General features: G+C 35.9%; 1 protein-coding gene across 1 annotated transcript in view; it reads left to right on the top strand.

Moving 5' to 3' along the window:
- LOC149805049 (uncharacterized) overlaps positions 1 to 23,323 on the top strand; it is a 142,077-nt gene that overhangs the window by 105,030 nt on the left and 13,724 nt on the right. Inside the window, exons 21-26 of the mRNA XM_089933439.1 lie at positions 2,900 to 3,063; positions 3,579 to 3,734; positions 10,060 to 10,269; positions 12,425 to 12,467; positions 16,132 to 16,295; positions 21,560 to 21,733. Of these exons, the coding sequence (XP_089789565.1) occupies positions 2,900 to 3,063; positions 3,579 to 3,734; positions 10,060 to 10,269; positions 12,425 to 12,467; positions 16,132 to 16,295; positions 21,560 to 21,733 (911 nt within the window). The remainder of the gene's footprint in view (positions 1 to 2,899; positions 3,064 to 3,578; positions 3,735 to 10,059; positions 10,270 to 12,424; positions 12,468 to 16,131; positions 16,296 to 21,559; positions 21,734 to 23,323) is intronic.

Raw genomic sequence — 23,323 nt, 5'->3', positions numbered from 1 at the left:
GCACCAGTCGTCCAAACTAGCAAATTCAGCCTTCTCATCTGGTAATCCATGTATTGACAGTATATCACTTGGGATACCATACTTTAAGGGGCATTGGATGTGCCATGCCTATGCCAAGATGGATGTTTCATATGAATATAGATGTATATCATGACATAACTCACATTGGCAGTGTAAGGATATCAGTGATGACTAAACTTGATCAGATCTGGCAATGGAATGGACTGAATTTAGTTTTGAAGGCAGCTGTTGGGGAAATCTGCATGATGCCAGCTTCTAGATGTTTGCCACTGCCATATCTATAAAGTAAAGGCATTGGCAAACTTGGAAGACAAGGAGGAACATCCCTCTTTTTGCTGTGGTCAATGAAAATGAAGAAGTTTTTAATCATTTGTAGAAAACAATCCATGACCCTGGGAACACAAAGTGTGCTTTTAAGAAAGTCAACTTCCATCATCCTTTTTGGCACACTGGTACATGAGCCCATTTTGAAGCTATCACCAGTGAGCATCTAGATAAGAAATTTGTGGTGTTGCATATATCTACTTCACTGTCCTACAAGGTGGATAAGGTAGGCAAGCAGCATAAGAACTGCCCCTTCAGCTGACTGACTACAGTTCTGACATTCAGACCAAAGTAGAGTCGATCATCTGCAAACAGGATCCTCCATATAGGAGGCATTTTAATGAAAGGTATAAAAAACTAACTTTCTTTTTCCCCAACCCTAACTGCTGTTGACCTACCATCCTGACTGCCTGCAGATAGCCTGAAGTTAGTGCCAGACTCCTTCATTTTCATCAGTGTTGGATATACCTTTCTTTACAAAATGAATGGGCAATCCAGTTTGTTTTCAAGAGGCTTCAGATTTAATTTATCCAACCCCCTCTTTTATATCTTGTCCTTTATGCTGGAAGTTCTACTTTTTTGGAGAAAGACTTGGACAAAAATTATAAACTGCTTTAATCACTCCATACTGATTGACTTCTTCAACAATGACAGCAGCATATCTGGACAACATCCTCCATAAACATATGATAAGTTCTATTCTGATGAAGGGCAAGAATTATCTTTGATCCTTTTAGCCCACTTGGAATAAACTGGGTAAATCAGATCTTGAACGTTCCCAGCATTTTGTCCATTAGGCATAGTTTTTTACTACCTGTCTCCCTGACATACATATGATGCAGATTATCGAGCTTGCATAGTCAGTTTCCAACAGGAAGTGGATTACAGCAAGATAGTTTTTGCAATTCCTTGGCATGCTCACTGTAGCAGCAGATCTGATTCTTCTTGGTCAGCTGTTCATGCACCCTTTGTAGATGTCCCTGCTGGCTCAGTGGAAGCTTTCATTGAAGTAGTAGTATTCCCAAGTCAGTGGTACACTGAAGGTTGGCTTATGGCAAAAATCCCACTGGAAGTGTCACAACCAAAATTGATTCATGCATATGCCACTTCATAGGGCTGGGGACCCCATCTCTTTCCATGTTTCAACAGCTAAATAGATCCATACAAGTCAGACAGACTCCAGGCTGGCTCAGTGTCCTGCCTGATTCTCTGTCAAGAAATGGCCAACTTTTTCAGATGGAATGATTCTTTCATAAAATGATCTTTCATCAGATTTGTGTGCTTTGCAGCATCCTTTTGAAACAATGTGGAACCACAGGCTGTCCACCTTTGTCTCCCCAGTCTCAGACCCAACAACATGGGCTGTGGGCACACTGTCAATCATTTGGGAGGGGTTTTGACCTTTGCCCACCCACCCATGGTACTTGTACCAAAATAATACAGATATTGAGGGACTGGAAATGCAAACTGGCTCTTATTGCTCAATCCTTGATCTACTTGATCTTCCAAAGAAAATCCCAGTGAAACTGAATTCAATCAAACACCTATGGTCAAAGGTATTTCATTCCTCTCCAGACCAGCTCCTCATTCATGCCTTGCTCTTGTCTCTCTTCAAGGCTTCAATTGTGGAGAGAATTCTCACAATCTTGAAGACCCTCAGCTTTGAAGGCATATGAAGGAAAATAGCATATATTCAGGAACTGGTGCAAAGTGAACATTTGTCCCTTTGTGTGTCTCAGTCTCACAGTTGACTAATTTCTTTCTATGGATGTTCAAGGAGAAAAAATTAGTTCTGATTACTATCAAAGGCTATTCTTAACAATTTCCAGCACATTCATGCCTCATGGCAGAGGGGATATATGTCATGATAAAAATCTATCAGACCTGCTAGTCAATTTTGACTTCAATTGATTAAAATCATTCTGTTTCCAAAGTGGAATCTGGTGGGTCCAATGGCTGTGACCCATGTGTCCACCAGACTCATTTATCATCAGCACAATCTCCTCATAGGAAATAGCTCAGCCCTTTAGCTGGATTCACCTGTAAACTTTCATCAGTAAGAAGAATTCAGTGATTCTCTTGTATGCTATATATAGGTGTCACAAATCATGTGACCTTTAATTATCTTTCTATAAAATTAGGAGAACAGGCTATCGTTCATATAGGGAATCCAAACATTCTTCCTTCAAAAGTGCCAATGATAGAGATGGTATGGTTAACATTCCATCCATCTGTTACATTTTCTCCTAATACCAATGTAACTGGTATTCAAAGGAGATTGCACATTTTTAAGCAAATTATATTTCTTCAAGAATGTTTACTTAATCAAATTATGATGAAAACCTCCCAGCATCCCCACATAGCCTAATATCCTTCTTGATGTAATGCACAACTTAAAAATAATAATACCTAGCAATAGTCAAAGGGAGGTAATGGGTAAAAGCTTTTTACTTTGCCTATGTAGTACATTAATGAAAATGATTTTTTCAATTTTTGTTAGGAAGGCTGGATTTGGGAAGCAATATCCTCTTATCTTTGTATTATTCTGTTTTAGATTTTTACTGGACAATCTACAGAATCAAAGGATTTTTATTCTCTCCCTGAACCTGACAGTGTGCTTTGAGGCTCATGATGACTGTGCATTCCAAGTTCCTCTATTAAAGAATGCAAGATTACCAAAACCCATGTGTGAATGGACAGCTGGATTTGTCATACCAGGTACATTCATAAATTAGATTTTTCTTTTCATACTATAACTTCTGTTCTATGGTTTATGCTTTACAAAAGTAATAAAGTCATTGAATATCATCTTCTATAATAATTTCTTTAATCTGGTATTTTTTTGGAGGAAAGCAAAGACTGGAACAGTGATGTTATCCTTCTTGCAAATATAAATCTGTTCATACTCTTTTTTTTTTCTTCATATTCTATTTTACTATGCAGATTATCTTGTGGAGTCTCAATTTAGTTTGAACCTTTCCCTAGGTATTTATTGCAACTTTATAATAATACTGAAATGTCTTAAAACATACCATAAATGAAACCCTTGTAGGTAACACCCATATGAAGATAATATCTTAAGATGTACAAGATTATTTGAAAAAAAATTCAACACAAGAATTTTGAATGGTGGATTCTTTATAATAGATAATTTTGCTGAATTTGTTTTTTTTTTTTGTAAACTGTAAAGGATAGTGAGCCTGATATGTAATATTAACTTTGATGCTTTGTAGACTTTTCTTTGGAGGCATGGCTTCAAAAGAGACAACTCTCAGCTAACAGTTTAGGAACTCTTGCCATCTCTCAACTTCTGAGTGACACTGGAATCACCCCCTACCTTCAGGAAGAGCAGTGTAAATTGTCAAATCAGGCCAGTCAATGGCTTTCTGGTAAGTTGTTTCACTCAGCCTACCCAAAATTAATTGTCTTTTAAGTTTATAAGTTTACTCTGTATATATAAATATTGGACTTCAATGAATCTCACAGAAGCCCACTTTGCTCCTACAAGTATTCTGTAATATTGGCTGCTTTGTCATATTGGTATTAAGGGTAAAGAAAGGGCAGATAAAGCAGCCAAAGCTGCCCTGCAATCACTCATTTTCCAAATGGTAGATTCTATATACTGACCTCTGGTATGATATAAATCGGCATATTCTGTATACTTGACAAAATATGTGGAAATTAAACTCTACAAACAAGCTTAATAACATTGAAGTCATCATCAGAGAGCTGCATCCTTCATATCGATTCATTTACAGAGATGGGGCAGAACTAGTGCAGATCGTGTATAGGTATGTGTGTCACACATACCTGACTTGTGCATATCTCCTAAAGGGTGAACCTTAAACAGAGTGCATGCCCTGTTGGCTTCATGTAGACAATATCTTCGCACACTATTTATTTTCATAGAGTTGCATACATCAATCACAGTGAAGTTGAAGTAGTGTAAATGAAATAGGCATTGGTTTGCTGTATATGAACCCAGCAAGCATGTGCTAACAAGTTTCATTGAAAAACAAGGCACAGTGGGTACTTAGTCTGATTTTCCTCTGATCCTGGAAAACAATTTTCAATATTTGGACATTTAAGTTGGGGTGTAGAGAATATTAAAAATGTTGTTGCAAGGGTCAGTGGAAACTTTACCAAGTGGGCACTGGGTTATCTATGTTGTTGTCCTTATAAATGTATGGACATGTTCCTTTTATTATTTCCAAATCATATTGTAGGTAGCATTAACATAATGCCATTGTTGCACCAAAATAAACTATATATTGCATGAAGCATCTAAATTTTTGTTTGTATTTAGCTCTACCAGTCATACAGCATATTTTATGGGATGGTCTGTTGTCTGTCATCTGTTTTTCGCAGTCATTTTTTGTACATCAGTCTCCTAAAACAAATTTGTTATTTGCTAACTTTAAACAGATATTGATTTCCTATGTTGTTTGTCCTGAAAGAATGGCACTGTTTGGACATTCAATATGGCCACCACAGTGAACATCTTGAAAATCCTGTTGTTTCTACTCCTCCTGAATGGGGTTTTAACCCAAAGCCTTTTTATATGTCTAGTTGATCCTGAATGAAAATGGTTCTGATCTGACATCCATTATAACCACCATTGCAGCCATTAGGATGATTCTTTTATTGCTAACCCTCCTGAATGGATGGTAATGTTGACACTGTTTTCACCAGAAAATTTCTTATGACATCTAGCTAGTTAATCATAAATGTAAATGGTGGTGCTCAGACATTAAATAAGGTCATCACAGCACTCCTCTTGAAAATGTTGTGTGTGTCTGTGTATGTGTGATTTGGATTTTTAAAGTCGCTTTAACAATTTTTCAGTCATGTCTGCAGTGTGGCAGTTTATAGTGATGTCTAGCACTGGGACATCATGCTGCAGATATGTAGCATGATGTCTCACCCAGTCACATTATCCTGACACCAGGGCAACCAATCCTAACCTGTTAATGCTGAGTGCCAAGCGAGGCAGCTGTTAGTAGCATTTTTAGAAATCTTTGATATGACTCAGCTGGGATTTGAACCCCCAACCTCCCACATCTGAAGCAGATGCTCTGACCACTAGGCCACCAGAGCGGTTGTGAAAATATTGTTATTGCTACTCCTGAATGAATGGTTATGTCAACATGGGGTTTTCACTAAAAGTCTTCTTAAGATATCTGGTTTGTTCTTCAATGAAAATGGTGCCAGTCTCAGATGTTCAATATAACTATTATGCCAGCAATCTTGAATATCTTGTCTCTACTCCTCATGAATGGAAAGTCATATCAGCATTGGGTATTCACCACAAAACTTCTTATTATGTCTAGTTGGTCTCGAACATAAATGGTGCCAATCAAACATCAAGTATTATAACCATAGTGGTTGTCTTGAAACTCTTGTTATTGCTACTCCTCCTGAAAGGAAAGTAATATCAACATTAAGTTTTCACTAAAAGATTTTGTATGATGTCTATTTGGTCCTAAATAAAGAATGGTGCCAATTTGATATCCAATATGGACATTGTGGCAGCCATCTGGAAATTCTTGGTATGACTTTTCTCTTGAGACTGGAGACCGAATTTGGCTTTTTTCTAAAACTTTATAAGCAAGCTTATATTATCTTAACAAGTTCTATAATAAGTGAGATCTGCACTTTATTATTATCATATCATATTAATATTATATCATTATAATAAGATGACTTTGCATCTGATTGGCTGATCATGTTATCTCTGTAGATATAAAAATATATTTCCTCTTATATACATTACCTGATCATAATACCTTAGGAGAACAATTTCTCCCTTGCAAATCAAGCCCTCCCAGGTTAAAACATTTTTGCTGAAATGCTAAAAATTATCTGCCATCCTAGGTGGCAGTTAGATATAAAGATTTCCTCTTGATACAGGGATTCATGCCAAATCCCATAAATACTTCAGTTATTTCTTCTGCTCATGCTGAGTAACATGCTCTCTACAGACAGAGTAGCCTCACAATTCACATACAAGCATTTGGAAGTTTTCTACATTAAAGCAATTTGGAGGAGTGTTCTCTAGCTATAGTTACCAAATTTTTTGTCTATTTCAGTGACAAAGTTATGTTTTTTAAGCATCATCACTTTGCCATCTTCACACACATCTAGATATGTACCTGCATGGGTTGCTAATGTGTCCCCTCAAATAGCTATAACTGTATTTAAATATGTGAAGGTTTGGTGTGTAAGATAGAAGTTGCATATAATATTGCTGCATAATCTGTGCTACAGTTGGATAGATAGAGGTTAGTATTGGATACTAATCTAGCCTTAAGGTCCACCTCATAGTTATGTATGTGATGCTTTATTAATTTACCTGTTTAGGTAATCGTTAGCCTCTCCTACAGGTACCATTGTCTTTCAGATTGATATGGTAGCATCCACTGCATACCTATCAAGAGTGATACTTCATTGCAATTTTATGTACAGCTATTTCCTTCAATAAAAAGACAGTTATATTGCTGCATAGTTCTGCCATGGTCGAATATATACAGGTAAGTTTCTACATTGTTTAGTCTAAGCAGTTAGTTGGCCTTTCCTACAGGTCACTTAGTAGAATTGCTATTTTAGCATCCTCTTTGTATGTATTAATTGCAATCTATCTGTATTGGTTGCCACATGCACCCTTTTATAGGCAATGTGATCACATGATACAGAAAGCAAGAGTATTGCCTCTTCCTAATTGCTCCACTCAAGTGGGAAATGTCAAGGATGAATGACTTCAACAATCTAGCAGCAGAAATCCCCAGGCAATAGAGATATTTTTATGCTTAAGCAACTACAATGGCATGCATCCTTCCCAATCCAGAGTTATTGGACCTGCATGTTTGGAATCATATTAAACATGCCTTCAAGAATAAACAGTTCTCTCATTAAGTGGTGGAGATATCACTCAAGGAAGATAACCCTTCACTTTTGGAGAATTTTGCACAATGGTGATAGTGTGAACACATTGCACTGCTGAATGCATCAATACCTCAAATTGTTTTGAAGACAAAACAAAGACCTATCTAATTTGTTGTCAAATTTTGAGTTTACACTATCAAAAGCTTTGGCTCCATGCCCAAAGTGGAATCTATCATGGGTGGTAACCTGCGTGAATAAGACACAGTTTGAACCTCTCAATAGGTCTTCATTGGTTCACCTCTCATAATGGCCTTTTCTTTCATTGCCAGAAACAGACTCCCATGCATGGGAAATCAGATTTGTTTTAGTGAAATCACTGTCTACTCTGAATACTTCATCTCAAGGTCATCTATAGGAGTCATGTACGATCTCTGAAGTGGTACTTAAAAAGGACCAAGCTGGTGTGCTGAGGGAAATCCTGCCTCTTCTTACCTCTCAAAGAGGAAAGGGACAAAACATCAGCACAGACACTTTCATCATGAATAAAATGGGGTATTCACTCGTTACTGGTGCAGTCCCTCTCAGAATCATCATAAACAGGACCCCCTATTGCCAAAAGGTTTAGAAGTTTTTATGTCTGTATGTTGCACCATTAAAATATTTTTGTGCATGTGTAAAAATTAAATAGAATTTTTATAAAATTTTATGGAATTTTGATTAGGGTTTATGCACCACCCTATACTAGTGTTCCAATAGACTTAGTTTAGTTAAACCCAGGCTGGTTTATTAAGTCTTCTTTAATTAGTGATCTTTGCCAGAGATCAGTATTGTCTAGTGTTTTTATATGTGATTTGCTATATTGTTTTGTATGCTATCTTGTATTTGTGTTTGGACAGCATTGAAGGATCAAATTGTTATTTGAGTTGTATTATTTTAGCTGGGCTACCTAATGGGAAGAAAACAATTAATTATAGTAATCTGGTAGGACTTGGACTCCTCACAATGGGGTATTCACTCCACATATAAAAAAACACCAGATCAATTAATTTTGTCAGACGAAAGTAAAATAAGATAAAATTGACATGATATAAAGTTTGGAGAGAGTTTACATGAGGTGTGTTCATGCAACACAACAAAATCCTCATTAGTGGAATTGTCAGCTGTTAATTTATGTAATGTAGGTGTGTGGTACTAATGCCACATTGGCTTCTTGTTTCTGCATAGCATGTATCATATCCACATATTAAAAAACTCCCAGATCAATGAATTTAATCTGCTTTTTGGCTCATGATGTTAAGGCAGTTGCTTTGAAATACTTTTTTTCTAGAAAATGGAACAGACAGTTGTAACACTGAAACTAATTAAAAACTGCAGAAGAAGACCGCTTTTTGCAGTAAGTTGCTACAGATGTAATTTCTCTGGTGACAGTTTTGGCAAATGTCTGCACAGTATGGCGGCCATAAAAAGATGACATCTAATATCTACCTTCTGCATATAACCATGTGACATGCAGAGTGCTGTGCAAAATAACAGAGTGGAGTGCAAAAGATCAGTATGACCTTTTCTCCGCTCTGTGGGAGGATGTATTCACAATGAATGGACAGTAAGTCTTCAGCACGAAAATAGGTTAGCTATGCAACAAGTAAGTATTGCATAATTCAAATTAGTTTTACCTCCCTTCCCTCCCCCCAAAAAACATCAATGAATTTGCTATGCTTTTTGGCTCACTATGTTAGAGCAGTTGCCATAAGCATTCCATAGAGAAACTGTTACCTAACTGATATTATCCATGCTGTGGGATGACAGTCAGAGTTCACTCTCCAGTATTTATCTCAGAGATCATTCATTCCACAAGGTTCAGTTAGACCTGGTAGTACCTATTGCCATGGTTCAGCAGGTTGCCTTCTGGGGTCATTCGATAGCTCCATAAGGACATGGTTTGTCTTATGACTTCCACTGAATTTGCAGGAGGGAAAAGTTTCCTTTTCAAAGCTGCTCCCCAAAAATTAAATCATGTTTTCTAGAAACTGTCTTACACCCATAATTTAATGGACCGGAGATGGATACTACAGAGTAAGGGAATGTAATTTCCTCCACCTCCTTCCTATTCTCCAATGGTATTATGATCAGGTAAATTATTTAGGAAGGAACCAGTTTTCTTCAATAATACTTACCTGATCACAATATGCACCCATTTTCCCAGTCTCTTCACAGTTACATCCATATAGAGAGTGTGCCTACCACTCCATTAGTAACTGAAGTATTCACAGGACTTGGCACCAATCTCTTTATCCAGGAGAGATCACTCTAACTGCCACCTAGGTGCAAAAATAATCTTTATCTTTTTAGCTAAAATGATTCAGCCTTAGATGGCTAGATTTGTGAGGTAGTAGCAGTTCTCCTAAGGTATTATGGTTGGGTAAGTCTTACTGAAGAAACATATTTTGCTAGAAATAATTGGTTTCACATCCATTTCTAATAGAGCCTGATAAATAGGTTTATACAATCTAGATTGGACGAGTTTGCTTTTGAGCAACAGATTATGCATATAAAGTATTTATATACCTTTGGAAAGATTTTTGATCAGATGTTAGTAAAATAAGGTAAAATTTATATGATATAAAGTTTTGGAGAGAGTTTACATTACATGTGTTCATACAATATGCAACATAATCTTCTTTAGTCAAATTTCAACTTTTATGTAATGTAGGTGAGTGGTGCTAATGCTATACTGGCCTCTTGTTTCTACATACTACTTGTCATATAAGAGTAAAATGCATTTAAAAGTAAATTTCCTTTAAACTGCATTTTATTTCTTTTTTTTAACGACAGATTGTCCTTTGAATATCAGTCTACCAGCTTTACCAGACAGTGTGTCCTGCCATCTCACAGATAAGTGTACATACTTTGACTGCTGTGCACACATGGACTTTATTGACAGATCATTCCATATTTTTGTCTACATTGATGACTGCAGCCAGAAGTTGACCTTTGGAGTAGAAAAGATGAAATTTTCTGTTTCTCTGCTTGACTTTGAGTGGGGTATGTAGTGAATTTACATCAGATGTATTAAGAAAGTTACTGGAAATAATAATAATAATAATAATAATAATAATAATAATAATAATAAGAATAATAATAATAATATATTATTTTTTGCAAAGCAAATAAACATAATATCACAGGCAGATCCATAACTATTCCGTAGTGGGGTTTGTGCACATGTACAGCTTGTGGTTTTGTTTTGCTTTAGATGATACTTTTCTGTGTTTACTTACATCATTTTGAAGAGTTATATAAGGCCACTAATTGTTTGACTTGCTTAACTTTAGTTTTTACAGAATAACTTTACCAAGGATTATTGAACTTCAACCAAATTGGTTATGCAGCTTTATGTTTACAAGACATCAGATGAATTTCAGCTTTATGCATTGTGATTTAGAGGAGCTGAACTCTCACTTCTCTTTTAAATCAACATGGAATATGGTATGGAAAATCGTTCCCAAACAATCCTTACCAGACATCTCGATAACATTGATCAAAACATTCTCTAAAAACACCTCATGAGAGAACTATTCAGAAAACTTCCATTGAGCCAAAAACCTGAAAGAAAAGGTTCCCTTAAATTTCAAATATGTTAATACTCAATACTACAAATCTTTCACTCCATAAACCTTTGCCACAATTGTTTATTGGTTGTTGCGATTTTGCCACTGAGTGCAGAAAACAGCAACAACAAAATATTTCTGCATGACTGTGGCAGACATGCAACAAGTTTGCCACAACTGTGTGCTGGAGGCTTAATTTTATGTTAAGGATTCCTATATAAAATTCTATGGAATTAATCTCCATGGTATGATTGTGACCATTTCATCTAAAGGAAAATGTCACTGTGACTGACAAAAGAACAATGGCTTCCTCACAATAAGTCAAATTCCCCACTATCTATAGTAAACAATCTTTGTGGATTACTTTCACTGGGATAAAGAAAAACCCCAATGAATTGTTGGTGAGAAGGTTGAATGTCAGAATCACTTTGACTGAAAGAAGATAATTGATTTCTGCTCAACAGCTTGAATTCTCCATCATTAACGGTTACCATACTTCCTGGATACATGTACCTTGCATCTGTGGTTAAGGAAAAGATCTTTGGGTCCAAAAATCAGGGTCACTGTGACTGAAAAAATAAAAAATGGTATGTGCACAATAACATTAATTCTACATCACATACATTGATCAAACATGCACTTGGGGTAAGGAAAAATCTAGCAGTTTCTGGCTTAAAACTCATGGCAACTGTGACTGAATGGAGAAAAATGATTTCCATACAGTTGTTGTTGTTTTGGGATTTAACGCCATTTTTCAGCACACGATATGCTATGCATGGTGGCCAGTATTAATGGTGGAGGAAGAACCCGGGAAAACCCTGGGAAGAACCACCGACCCATGAGAAGCTACTGGCAAGCTTTATCACATACCCACATTGGCTGAATCCAAGACTTGAACCCGCACAGACAGAGGTGAGATGGCAGTGATCTGTAACGGAGAATGCTTTAGACCACTCGGCCACACAGGGCCCCGATTTCCACAAAGTAACATTAGTTCTACATAACAGACCAGTACCAAGCATTATGGATGGCTTGCACTTATATTAAGGAAGAAGCAGTTTGATTTTGGTGCCAATAGGTCAAGGGTCAAGGTAAATGTGACTGAAAGAAGAAAAGTTGTTTTTACACAAAACTTTCAAATATGTATGTAGAGGACCATTAAACAGGGAATAAGCATATAATGTATTGCTTACATTACTGTGTTAACCTATGGTATAATCATGAGTCCAATTAAAAAGTTTTAATTTACATTGGGAATTTTTAAAATATAAGTCATTTTTATAAGAAAATGGTTTTATCCTTTAATTTTGACAATCACAGTTGGATTTATAGCCTGTGGGTGTGGGTCTTCCCAGTTATACCTTTAATCTCAGGTGTTCAGTAGACAACAAATGACCACATTTGTACATTGATCATTAGAAATTGTGAGTTATATGAGGGCTCTTTCTAAGAGTTTTCAGTTCTATCAAATGTGCATCTACTTGACTCACTAAATTCACACCAACATTTTCAAAAGATCCAGCATGTTATTGTTATCTTCATTTTCAATCCTTTCTGACTGTGGCAATTAATTTTAACTTTTGTTTCAGGGACAGTGAAAGATTTCTATTTAAGAGGAGTGATTCATGTGAGGTAAGGTAGTGTTCAGTGCAAGAATTCACATGCATTAGCACTTACACCCACATAAGAAAACTCACATTCATCCGTTTTCTGTCAGAACAGAAAAAAAAATTCTTACATTGAATGTTAATGCTGTGTAAAATAATTTCAGTGCAGTTCTGATATGATTTGAACATAAGTTTTTAATCAGCATGAAATTGCCATTGTTATTCTGATGTGCTATTTTGCCACATGAGCTATTTGTAGTTATTTTTAAAGCAGTAGTTACATCACAAATTGACATGGACAACCTTTCATTTAGGGCTAAGACTTAATGACAATTCAATGATAGAACTTCTACTTGAGTCTAGCCAATTTGTGTTCAGTGTGGCAATTGAAAGATCTGGATCTATATATGGAATTACAGTAAAAACTGACCACAATATTAATGCACTGATCAATTTTATTATATAAATGCTCTCTTATGAGTGACCACCTGCTGAACGCGACCAGCAACTGCAATGTCTTGGCAAAATATGCATTTTGACACTTCTATGAACGATGGCATCGCAAAAATGAGGATAAACTCCACCAACCTTTATTAAATCCCTGTAACAATGACTGTTCTGATACCATTCTGAAAAAAACAGGAATAGGCTAGCTACTGATATCTAAAATTTTGTAGGTCTGCTTATGGTGTTTTATACTTTCTGTTGTAAACCAGACTAATGTACATGTAGATTATTCCCTAGTCTGGTTCCCCGCTTCATATACTCCCTGCATTGTTCTCCACTATTTGTATTGGGGAGAGCAATGCAGGGAGCATACAAAGCAGGGAACCAGACTAAATATACCCAAACTTAGCTACCCAGCATCACTATGAATGACTATCATGAGAACAAAGACAAAGACTGACCTAAATGTAATCAATTGTTACAATGACCACTTGATTAGTAATCATTGTTCTGATAAAAAACAAACATAAAAGGAATAATAATAAATAATATTTTGAAAAAAAGGATTGTGGCTACTGGTGACAGATGCTACAGTCCATAAACCAGGTTAATGTACATGTCAGGAATTGCCATTGTAGTGCCAAAATTGATGTAGTGGTCACATATATTGTTTGTCTTTAGAGTTAATCTGTATTGCCTGGGGGTGAATAAGGTCATTGTCTATTAAACCAGCAGGAGAAAATCATTTGTGGGATTTGATTGATAGTATTCATGACTTGTGATGTTTGTTGTTTGTTTCCCCTGATGTTAAGTGATTTCATCTCAATCACAAAGCTGTCATCTATTCAAGTTGGTGCAACCAGGTTACACACTTTGCTTATAGAGTTAATCCCTGTATGTCTTCTTTGAATGAAGCTGTTGTCTTTTGTCTCTGAGTAAATGGTTCTGTTCCTTGATGAGATAATTGTTTCTTTTTATTTCCTTAATTACAATGCACATGTATAGATTTTTCATATTTTCCCAAAGCCCAGTCAAAACCATCTTTATTTTTGATATTACAACTGATCACTAATAATGTTAACACCTAAAACCTTAATAAGAATGGACAAACCTCCAACTGAAAAGAACAAATTTTAAGGCTGGAGAAAATAGTTATTGTAACTGAAAGAAGTGAAAAAGAGCAAAAAAGTGGTTTAAACGTCGGTAAAACAAATTTAGGTTGCTAAAATATTTGATCTTCAAGTGCAAATGTGCATTCATGTTTAATGATAGAAATATATCTTTATTGCTATATAATTTTTGTTTTTAGATGAATGCATACAATATTTTAGCAAGAACTATTAACTCATTACCCCAGTGGCACCACGTTTAAGCAGCAGGAGGTAGTAGCCTACTGCTGAGCCCTTTAGCGTCAAGGTCATGTATGATACACTAAAGTGGGTGGTGTTATAGAAAGGTAGACAGATGTAGCTCTACAATGATACCAAATAATCTGGATCTTCTAGTTTTGCACTACCAAAAAAACAGAGGGAAAAGCTAATTTTTTGTACCTGATTTTTTTCCACCCAAAATTTGCCCGTGGTCAAAATCCAATTTTGTGTCTGGATTTTAGACTTTTTGGCCTTAGATCTAAGGCAGACCAGTCTCAACTGCACATAGACAGAGACAGGTGAAACTTTACAAAAAGTAGGATAAGATGGGCATTTGGAATAAAAAGTGGTCTTAATACAAAAATGATGGGACTGTTAAGCCAAAGAAAAAAGAACTCCAACTTTTACCCTTCTGCTCTTGTGAGAGTGAAATAGCCAATAAAAAACAATGTTTTTAACACAACTAGGCATTAGGTTAATGGGAAATCTCTTGGAAGTTGATGTATTAGGATGTATTCAGAAATAGCCCCCAAAATGTGTTTCCTACTTGCATTTCAGGCAAAAAATGACAAAAACCTCCAGGGGTTAATGACTTAATAAAAAATATAATATATATATACAATGACTGTGGTTATTTTTGATTAAATTGTTCTGAAAATGGACCATGGGAATGTCTTTTCATACAAATCTGTTACGAGAGACCACCTGTCTTGAGAGACTGCTTTTTGTTGGCAGAAGAGGTGGTCTCTCATAATAGGTTTTACTGTATATACAGTTAATTGTATTAATCACCATTCCAAATTAACGTTTAATAAATGGCAACACATATGTATTCTTTTCTTTCTTTTTTAAAAGTGATTTACCATGAGTTGGTGACAAAGCAGCCACTTATAAGTTGTTGTAACCAATCACATTTCATGAGCGCCTGCTTGTTTAGATCATTACCATGTCTAGATGGTCTCATCAGATAAATAGCCACAGTTTGCCAAAACATTTTGTTCATTAGACATTAGTCACTAGACATATTTTGTCAAAATTGATAGTTCACAGTTGTGTGCTCACAATGTCAGATGAATATACATGACCCACATTTTATTTAGATCAAGTGGCTGGTGATTAGATGTTGTAATGCTGTCTTGGGCATAAAGCAAATACAACCACTGAATATCGGCAGTTTCCCATACTGCTTAGATTTTATCAAAAAAACTGAAATGATGTCATCCATATTTGATGCATATTAATTGATTGTAACATTTGTTTAACATATTAATTATTTATAAAACCATTAAGTTCACAATCATATCCCAAATCTTACAGAAATATGAGTTGCACATAAAGTATGGGGAAAAAATATTTTCATACTCTTGGCTGCCAAGTCACACTGGTATTATGGGTAATGAAAGAGTATATAAAGTAGTCAAAGCTGCTCTTAATCAGATTCCATATACTGAATTGCAAAATATATGGAATGATAACTCCCCAAACAAAATTTAAAATATCAGACCTTGATTAAAGAATGGCATCTCTGGCATAAAACAAATCACTGATTTGTTGGTATTGTCTTAAAAGGAAAGATATTTGACTCATATATACCTCCTTATGTTTAAATTTTGATTCCATAATTTAGTGACTTTATATTTTATATCCTTTGCTTTTATATTCCTTTTACAGAAAAACACCTTTACTTTTCTCATTTATCTTGTGACGTTACATGTGTATGTTTATTTTTTACAGTTCTTTATCTTTGCATTTTTAGAACTTAATTAGTTGGCACCATATAGGCCATGTTGTGCTGATATATTGTTAAACCTTATATACATATTTCCACTTATTTATATGAATTATGTAGTTGGTGTTATTATATTTTTATAGATACTCTATTATTGACCTGCCTATTGAAATGAAGTACATAGTTAGCTTGAACATCAGTATCTGCTTCGAGTCAGCTGGTAATTGTGCCTTCAGTGCAACAGTTCTGGACAATACTCCTTTTCCTAAACTTCCATGTGACTGGAACTCCACCTTCATAATTCCAGGTTGAGCAAAATATTTCTTTTTCTTTTACTGTATATACTTGCTTATAAATTGACTTTTTGAATGAGTTTGATTCATGCAGAGTAGGGGTCATCTTAAAACCATGACATTGAAACAAATTTGACAAATCTAGGGCTAATACTGGAAGCACTAAAGGTTTGCAGTACAAAATATTACTGTCAATTTAAATATTTTTATGTTTTCATGCCACTATTTACACATTCAGAAATGCATATGTGGTATGCATTGTAATTATCCTTATCATGACAATATTCATTACATAATACCTGTATTTACAGTCAAAATGGTTAAATTAAATAGTACTCACTTCAAAGTGTCCATCAATGTTGTTTATAGTGGGTGTTTACTAGCAAGTATATTGCTTCCATTTTCATACAATTTCCAACAACCTGTATTTTTATTAGTATTTGTATTTTGCTGTATAAATGATATATTTGATGCATTAAAATTATGATTTAATTTGTATTTTCATTTGTCATAAGTTAGATTAAATTCCCAAGGGATTTTTCCCAAGTTTGTAGATACCATATAGGCAAGGGAAATAAACTTTTACCCATCACCTCCCTTTCCCACCACTAGGTGGCACCAGTTTTAAACTTTCGCTTAGTACTATTGAGTTAGTTCTACAAGATGTTCCCAAAAGTCTTTGAAAATCTGTACAAATTAAAACCATCCATACAGAAAGTATGTATTTTTGAGTGTGGTATAGCTGTTACTACATGTGATAACCATTAATATTGATTTTTTTAAAATATTGATGTGAATTTTTACAGCATGAAGTTCATGCATACTACTTATATCTTTCTTCTCGTTTTAATAATGAATGATGTTATTGTGAAATTTGGTACACATTGGACTATTGGTTTTGAAGTTTTTCTTTTCTTTTGTAATTTTTATCATTTTAATTAAATGATGACAGAATGTAGCAAACACAAGAGAAAGTCATTGATGATGCACATGAGACATACCTTACATGTTCCAAATGTGTTCATCATCTGCATGAAGTGTGTGCGGTCTTTGGTCAGAAAATATCTGGTGCATTGCGTTGTGAAAGAGCTGTAAAAAGAAAGAAAAATGTGTGAAGTCTTTTTCAGATAAATGTGACATTTTGAGATTTCACCATAAGGTGGTACTGATTGTCCCCTCCATCAAAAATCTGGAGTATGATGCCAACAGTGACATTAGAGAAGCAGTGTTGTTGTCATCCTCAAATTCATCTCAGACACTGCTGGAGCTAAAATGTTTTAAATTTGGAGCAATATCTGCCCATATGTTTGTCACAATTCACAGATTATTTGGACCTTATGGGGGAGTGTCGTCTCCATCCCCCATTTCTAGGCAGCCCACTGTGTACAATTTCCCCCACATGTCTGAGCATATTGTTTGGGTCTGTAAGTTGATTCATTGAAGTACATGGGGCTTTTATTGAATCATGATGATCCATTTCAACTTTTCCTTCATCATGCCATATAGCACCATTCTGGCTGCTCACCAGCAAGTCCAACTGGCATGCTGTACTTATTATCTAGTGACTGTAGATCTGTCACAGTACTATGGTAAGCCATGTCATATACCATATGGCAATGTCATCTTTTGCAGACAGCCAGACATAATAGCCAGCTGGCAATTGAACAAACTGTCCAGCCAGCCAGCCAAACATGTTCAGCCATTTCAACTGGCTAGTCATTTATTTATGGCATATCCTTTAAAGTAATGCAATGGTACATTTAGGGCTCATGGCAATGCCATGTCTATGCCACCAGGAATGTTTTTACAAAGACATTGGATGACTTTGAGTTTTAGGCTACACTGTAACAAACTCAGATATAGGCATGGAATGGACTTAACTTCATTTCAAAACAGGTATCACTGGCTTCTAAATGCCTAACACCACAAACAATAATCCAGGTCTATAAGGTCAAGGCATCAGTAGATCTGGAAGACAAGGAGAAACATCCCTCCTTCTTCCTACTGCCAGAGTAAATGAAAATAAAGAAATTTCATACCATCAGTCTGAAAAATCCATAACCCAGGAAATGCTAAGTCATTTTTCTTGGAAAATCAACTACCAGTCACTTTTCATCACACTTTTACCATCGATCTTCCAACACTAGATAAGAACATTGTAGCAATGGACATGGCTACCTTACTGTTCTTTAAGGTGGGAAAAATGTCTTGCACACCGTCATGAAGCACATACCATGGCAATAGCTTCAAGGTTGGGCTCAGCATCATTAACCATTTTTTGGCTTGCTGAAAAAGAAGACACTGATCATGCCTCAGAATCACTGGCTAGGATTGCCAAGGTCATTAACATTCTATGGCCAACATTCTTACAGTCTTTTCAAAGTGCCAGAAATAATAGTGAATTTGAGGAGTTAGAACTGCAAACTGATTCTGATAGCCCATCACAGTTATTTAATTCCTGTTTAGACCAGTTCCTCCTTCATGCTTGGCTTTTTTCTGGAGAGCTCAGCAAAGAAAACAATTTCAGCTAAGAATTATGGAGAGAATCTCTCAAGCTAGAAGGTCTCAACTTTGAAGTCCTAAAAGGGAATGTAGTGCATGTTCATGGACTAATGCAAATTCATCAACATCCTGTTGTGTGCCTCAATCCCACAGCTGACTGACTTCTTTCTCTGGCTGTTTAAGGGGAAATAATTAGCCCCCGTTTCTATCAAACATTGCCATTCCATGACTTCCAACACTTTCAAGCATCATGGCATGGTAGACATCAGTCATGATAAAGAGCTATAAGACCTGTTAGCCAAGTTTGACTTGAACAGACAAAAATTCCTCACCCTATTTCCAAAATAGAATCTCTCATAGGTTTTGACATGGCTCAATTTAGGTCAGTTAAAGCTTTTAGGCAGAACATCACTGAAGCTACTGTCATGCAAAATATGCTTTTTGATGGCCTTAGCTTCAGTATGCAGGGTGAGTAAGTTACAAGCCCTTTCAGTCAACCCAAATTATTTCCAGTTCATATTGGATGGTTTGGTGTTCCTAATGATGCAGCCAGACTTTGTAGCCAAGAATAGGATGCTGTTAATGGACAGTCAGACTGTCATCATATGCTTCCTCATTATGATAGATGTCAAGAAAAGCAATAATGCAAGCTACTGTATTTGCCCTCAAGCATTTCTTAAAGTGCATAAAGAATTGTAGTGGATCAAGAGAGCAACTCTCTCTCCTGGTGAAGGCCGTGAAAGAGTTGTTGTTGTTGTTCTAGGGTTTAACACCATTTTTCAGCACAAGATAGGCTATACATGGTGGCCAGTATAACTGGTGGAGGAAGAACCCTGGAAAACCCAGGGAAGAACCACCAACTCACGAGAAGCTACTGGCAGGCTTTCCCACATACCCATGCTAACCGAACCTTGGACTCGAACCCATGCAGACAGAGGTGAGATGGCAGTGATCTGGAACGGTGAGCACTTTAGACCAATCGGCCACTCGGGGCCCCGCCATGAAAGAGAATATCACCCATAGAACCCTATCATCATGGCTGAAGTAGGTTATATGCACGATGTACTCTTAAGTCTCAGAAGATCAGAGACATCTCTTAAAGATTAAGTTATCATATTAGAGTGATCTCTGTTAGTCTCACTTCTGAACATACTATTTTGCTCAATACATAATACAAATTCTTGAGAGGTGTGTACAGTCAACCTTCTTAGGTTTTTATCTTCATGAGTCAGCTTCACAGTGACAAGATTTTAATTTGATGGATCCTGTGGCTGCTGCCCAGATGACCATCAGACCCAGCTGACAACTGACAACCTCCTCACAGGCAGTTAGATTAGCACTTTCATCCATAAAATTTATTTATAAGAAGAGTTCATTAATTTTCTTGTAGCCAGTTATAGTTGTCAAAGGTTACATGACCATAGGTTGTGCTGCTCTCACATAAGGAGATCAGCTGTCATTCATATAGTGAATCAAACCATTCTTCTCCTGAAGGATTCACATGGTTGAGGTAAGATACTCAGCATTTCCTCCTATTACCGTACCTATTCTCCAAATGTTAATATGATTACTGAATGTTTTCAAAAGAGAAAGTAAATTATGCTTCTCTGAGAATACCTACCTAAGCACATTATGATTAAATCCTTCTAGCCTTCCTGCAAATGTGAGCATTTTGTTCAATTTATCACTCAGCTTAAAACTGGCGCTACAAAGTGGGTGTTGTTGTTGTTGTTGTTGTAAGGTTTAACACCATTTTTCAGTACAAGATAGGCTATACATGGTGGCCAGTATTATTGGTGGAGGAAGAACCCAGGAAAACCCAGGAAAGAACCACCAACCCATGAGAAGCTACTGGCAAGCTTTCTCACATACCCACATTGGCCAAACCGGAGACTCTAACCCACACAGACAGAGGTAAGATGGCAGTTATCCGTAATGGTGAGTGCTTTAGACCACTTGGCCACTGATGGCCCCTACACAGTGGTGGTAAAAGGGATGTAATGGGTAAGAGTTTATTCCCCTTCTCTGTATGATGCATATACAGACAATATGAATTTTCATCTTTTGGGAAGGCTGAATTTGGGAGGTAGTGACCTTATTTTCCTTTTGGTAATTTCATTAGGTAAGTATTCTTGAGAAACATAATATACTTTAATATATTTTGAATTTTATATATATATAAGATAAGAAATGAAGGGAAAAATTCTAATTGTCTATTCTGCTAATAATCCACAGGCTTTGTATAAATTTTGTATTTTGCAGGCAAATCTGCAGAATATGGTTTGTCCCTCAATGGTAGGGTATTTATATGAAATCAAACTATAATGGGTCATGAAAAGCCAAGAAATAAAATTGAATGAGGTATATTAACAGCAACTTTAAAAGTAAAATTTACACTTATAATGATCTTATTATATATCCATGAAGCTTTGTCACTTTGTGGCTTCTTATGGTGAGATACTACTTGAATTTAGAGTTTTCTTTGAAATTTAATTTCATGATGTTAACAAAATTGTGTGAAATCTGTGCTTTTACTAATTATCTTGTTTTTAATCAAGACTAATTTGTTATTTTATAATTTTGTTTATAAACATTTTGTATATATCAGAGGGTCACTGTGATAAATCAAGTTAATTACACATACTAAATAACAATAAATAGTATTCTTATGGTAAATGGGTACAATCGAAGCATAAAAACATTTTTAAAAAAACACTATTCTTCAAATGGTATCACAGCAGATTACAAACTGACACAGGTAGTATGTCCATTTCAGATTTCTCCCTGACATTGTGGTTTGCAGAGAAGGGATATCAGCAAGACACCATATTGTCTGAGAACCAGTTGTCTGAGTTGATGGAGAGAATGGGAATCACAGAGTACCTACTGCAAGACTCTTGTGTCAGAACAGCAGTACCTTATATACCTTCCATAGCAGGTTGGAGTACAGGTGAGATAGGAGGTCAAATTATCATTCACAACTGAATATATGTTGTACAACATTTGTTTCCAGTCAAAAGCAACATACACACCCTGTGTAGCTTGTAAGGGTAAAGATTTTTTGTTCCACATTTGGAAATGTTTTAGCCAATTTGAAGCACGTGCACCTAAAATTTATATAGGAAAGACACCTGATTTGCCAAAGTGATACACTGAGATACCATTTCACCACTAATATATTGTCTGATCTGTGAAGGCATTACATTATTTATTTCTTTTTCAGCAGTTTCATTGGCTATGAGGTGTCATTCACACATCAGTGCAGAATCAAATTGTTTCATGTGCATTTTTTGTACACACTAATTAGGCTTATATTCTTCCAAACATATTTTCAAGAAAATATTGTATCAATCTATACTGCAATCGGAAGTTTTAAAAAATCTTATGTATCATGAGTCTTACTATGATTTAACTGGTAGAATTGGCATTTGAAGAATTCGGTAGTAACTGTAAGCTCTTGGCATAAGGCATGTAACGTTAGATAGGCATTTAAGGGAGGCAACTTGTGATAGTATTAACCTCTCCAGTTGCAAGTCTTGGACAACTATTTGAATTCACTCTGTGTTGTACAGAATGTTTCAAAATACCAACAAAAAAAAAGTCTTTAATACATTTTCATGTACCTCAATTTACAGATATTTCTTTGAAACATGAAAGGGAAAGAGATAAAAGTGTTGTGCGTACATACAACTGACCTGCCAACCTTATGATTTTGCCGTAAGTCATACGGAATTGACACTTAAAATCATACGGAATTGACACTTAAAGTACAGACTTAAAGTGCAAATTACAGAAGTACATTTGGTGGCATTAAAATCTGGATACTGGCTTGACCTAATATGATTCAGATCTGGGTTTCATATTAGATTGAATGGATTTGGTCTGGGAAGCAGACTAACTTTACAGGAGTATCTCAGATGCTGTAAGCTACATGTATTTTGTGATAAAAAACATCTGCATGATCAATATGGTTTTTTTTTGGCATCCAGCAAGCAACAGTTCAGGATGAAAGGGACAATAAAACTTTTAAAATGTTTAATAGTATAGAAGAATAAAAGTAAATATTCTGATTCTTGGGATTAAAAAAGTATGAAGGGCAACATGCACGTTTAGTGGACATCATGTGTTGATTGTTGTATGTTTCACATGGTGGGAAAGATGATTGCAGTCACCATGGTCTACATGAAATCAGTTTTTTGAAAGGGTTTCTTCCAAGTGAGATATGGCAAGCAGGCATTTGATCTCCATAGGGTTTGCAACTGCAGTTTGTGAAACTGTACTGGAGGTAATTAAGGTTCAAGTAAACTTTTAAAAACTTTTAGTCTTGAAACACACTTCAGGACTTTGAAATGCATGTTTTCCTGGTTGACAAAATCAGTAGATGATATTATGTTACAACTTACTGAAAACTGGTCTAACTTATGGAAGACAAATTAATGCCTTACTTAGTTGTGTTAGGGTTGACAGGTCTGTTACAATGGTCAATCACCAAAAATGCACGTGAACATAATTCTAGAAAGGTAATTTTATACTTCACTTT

Source organism: Sinohyriopsis cumingii, chromosome 2 (assembly GCF_028554795.1).
Source record: "Sinohyriopsis cumingii isolate HCF-2022 chromosome 2, ASM2855479v2, whole genome shotgun sequence".
In the NCBI taxonomy this organism is placed as follows: domain Eukaryota; kingdom Metazoa; phylum Mollusca; class Bivalvia; order Unionida; family Unionidae; genus Sinohyriopsis; species Sinohyriopsis cumingii.
This window is presented reverse-complemented; position numbering and strand designations above follow the sequence as displayed.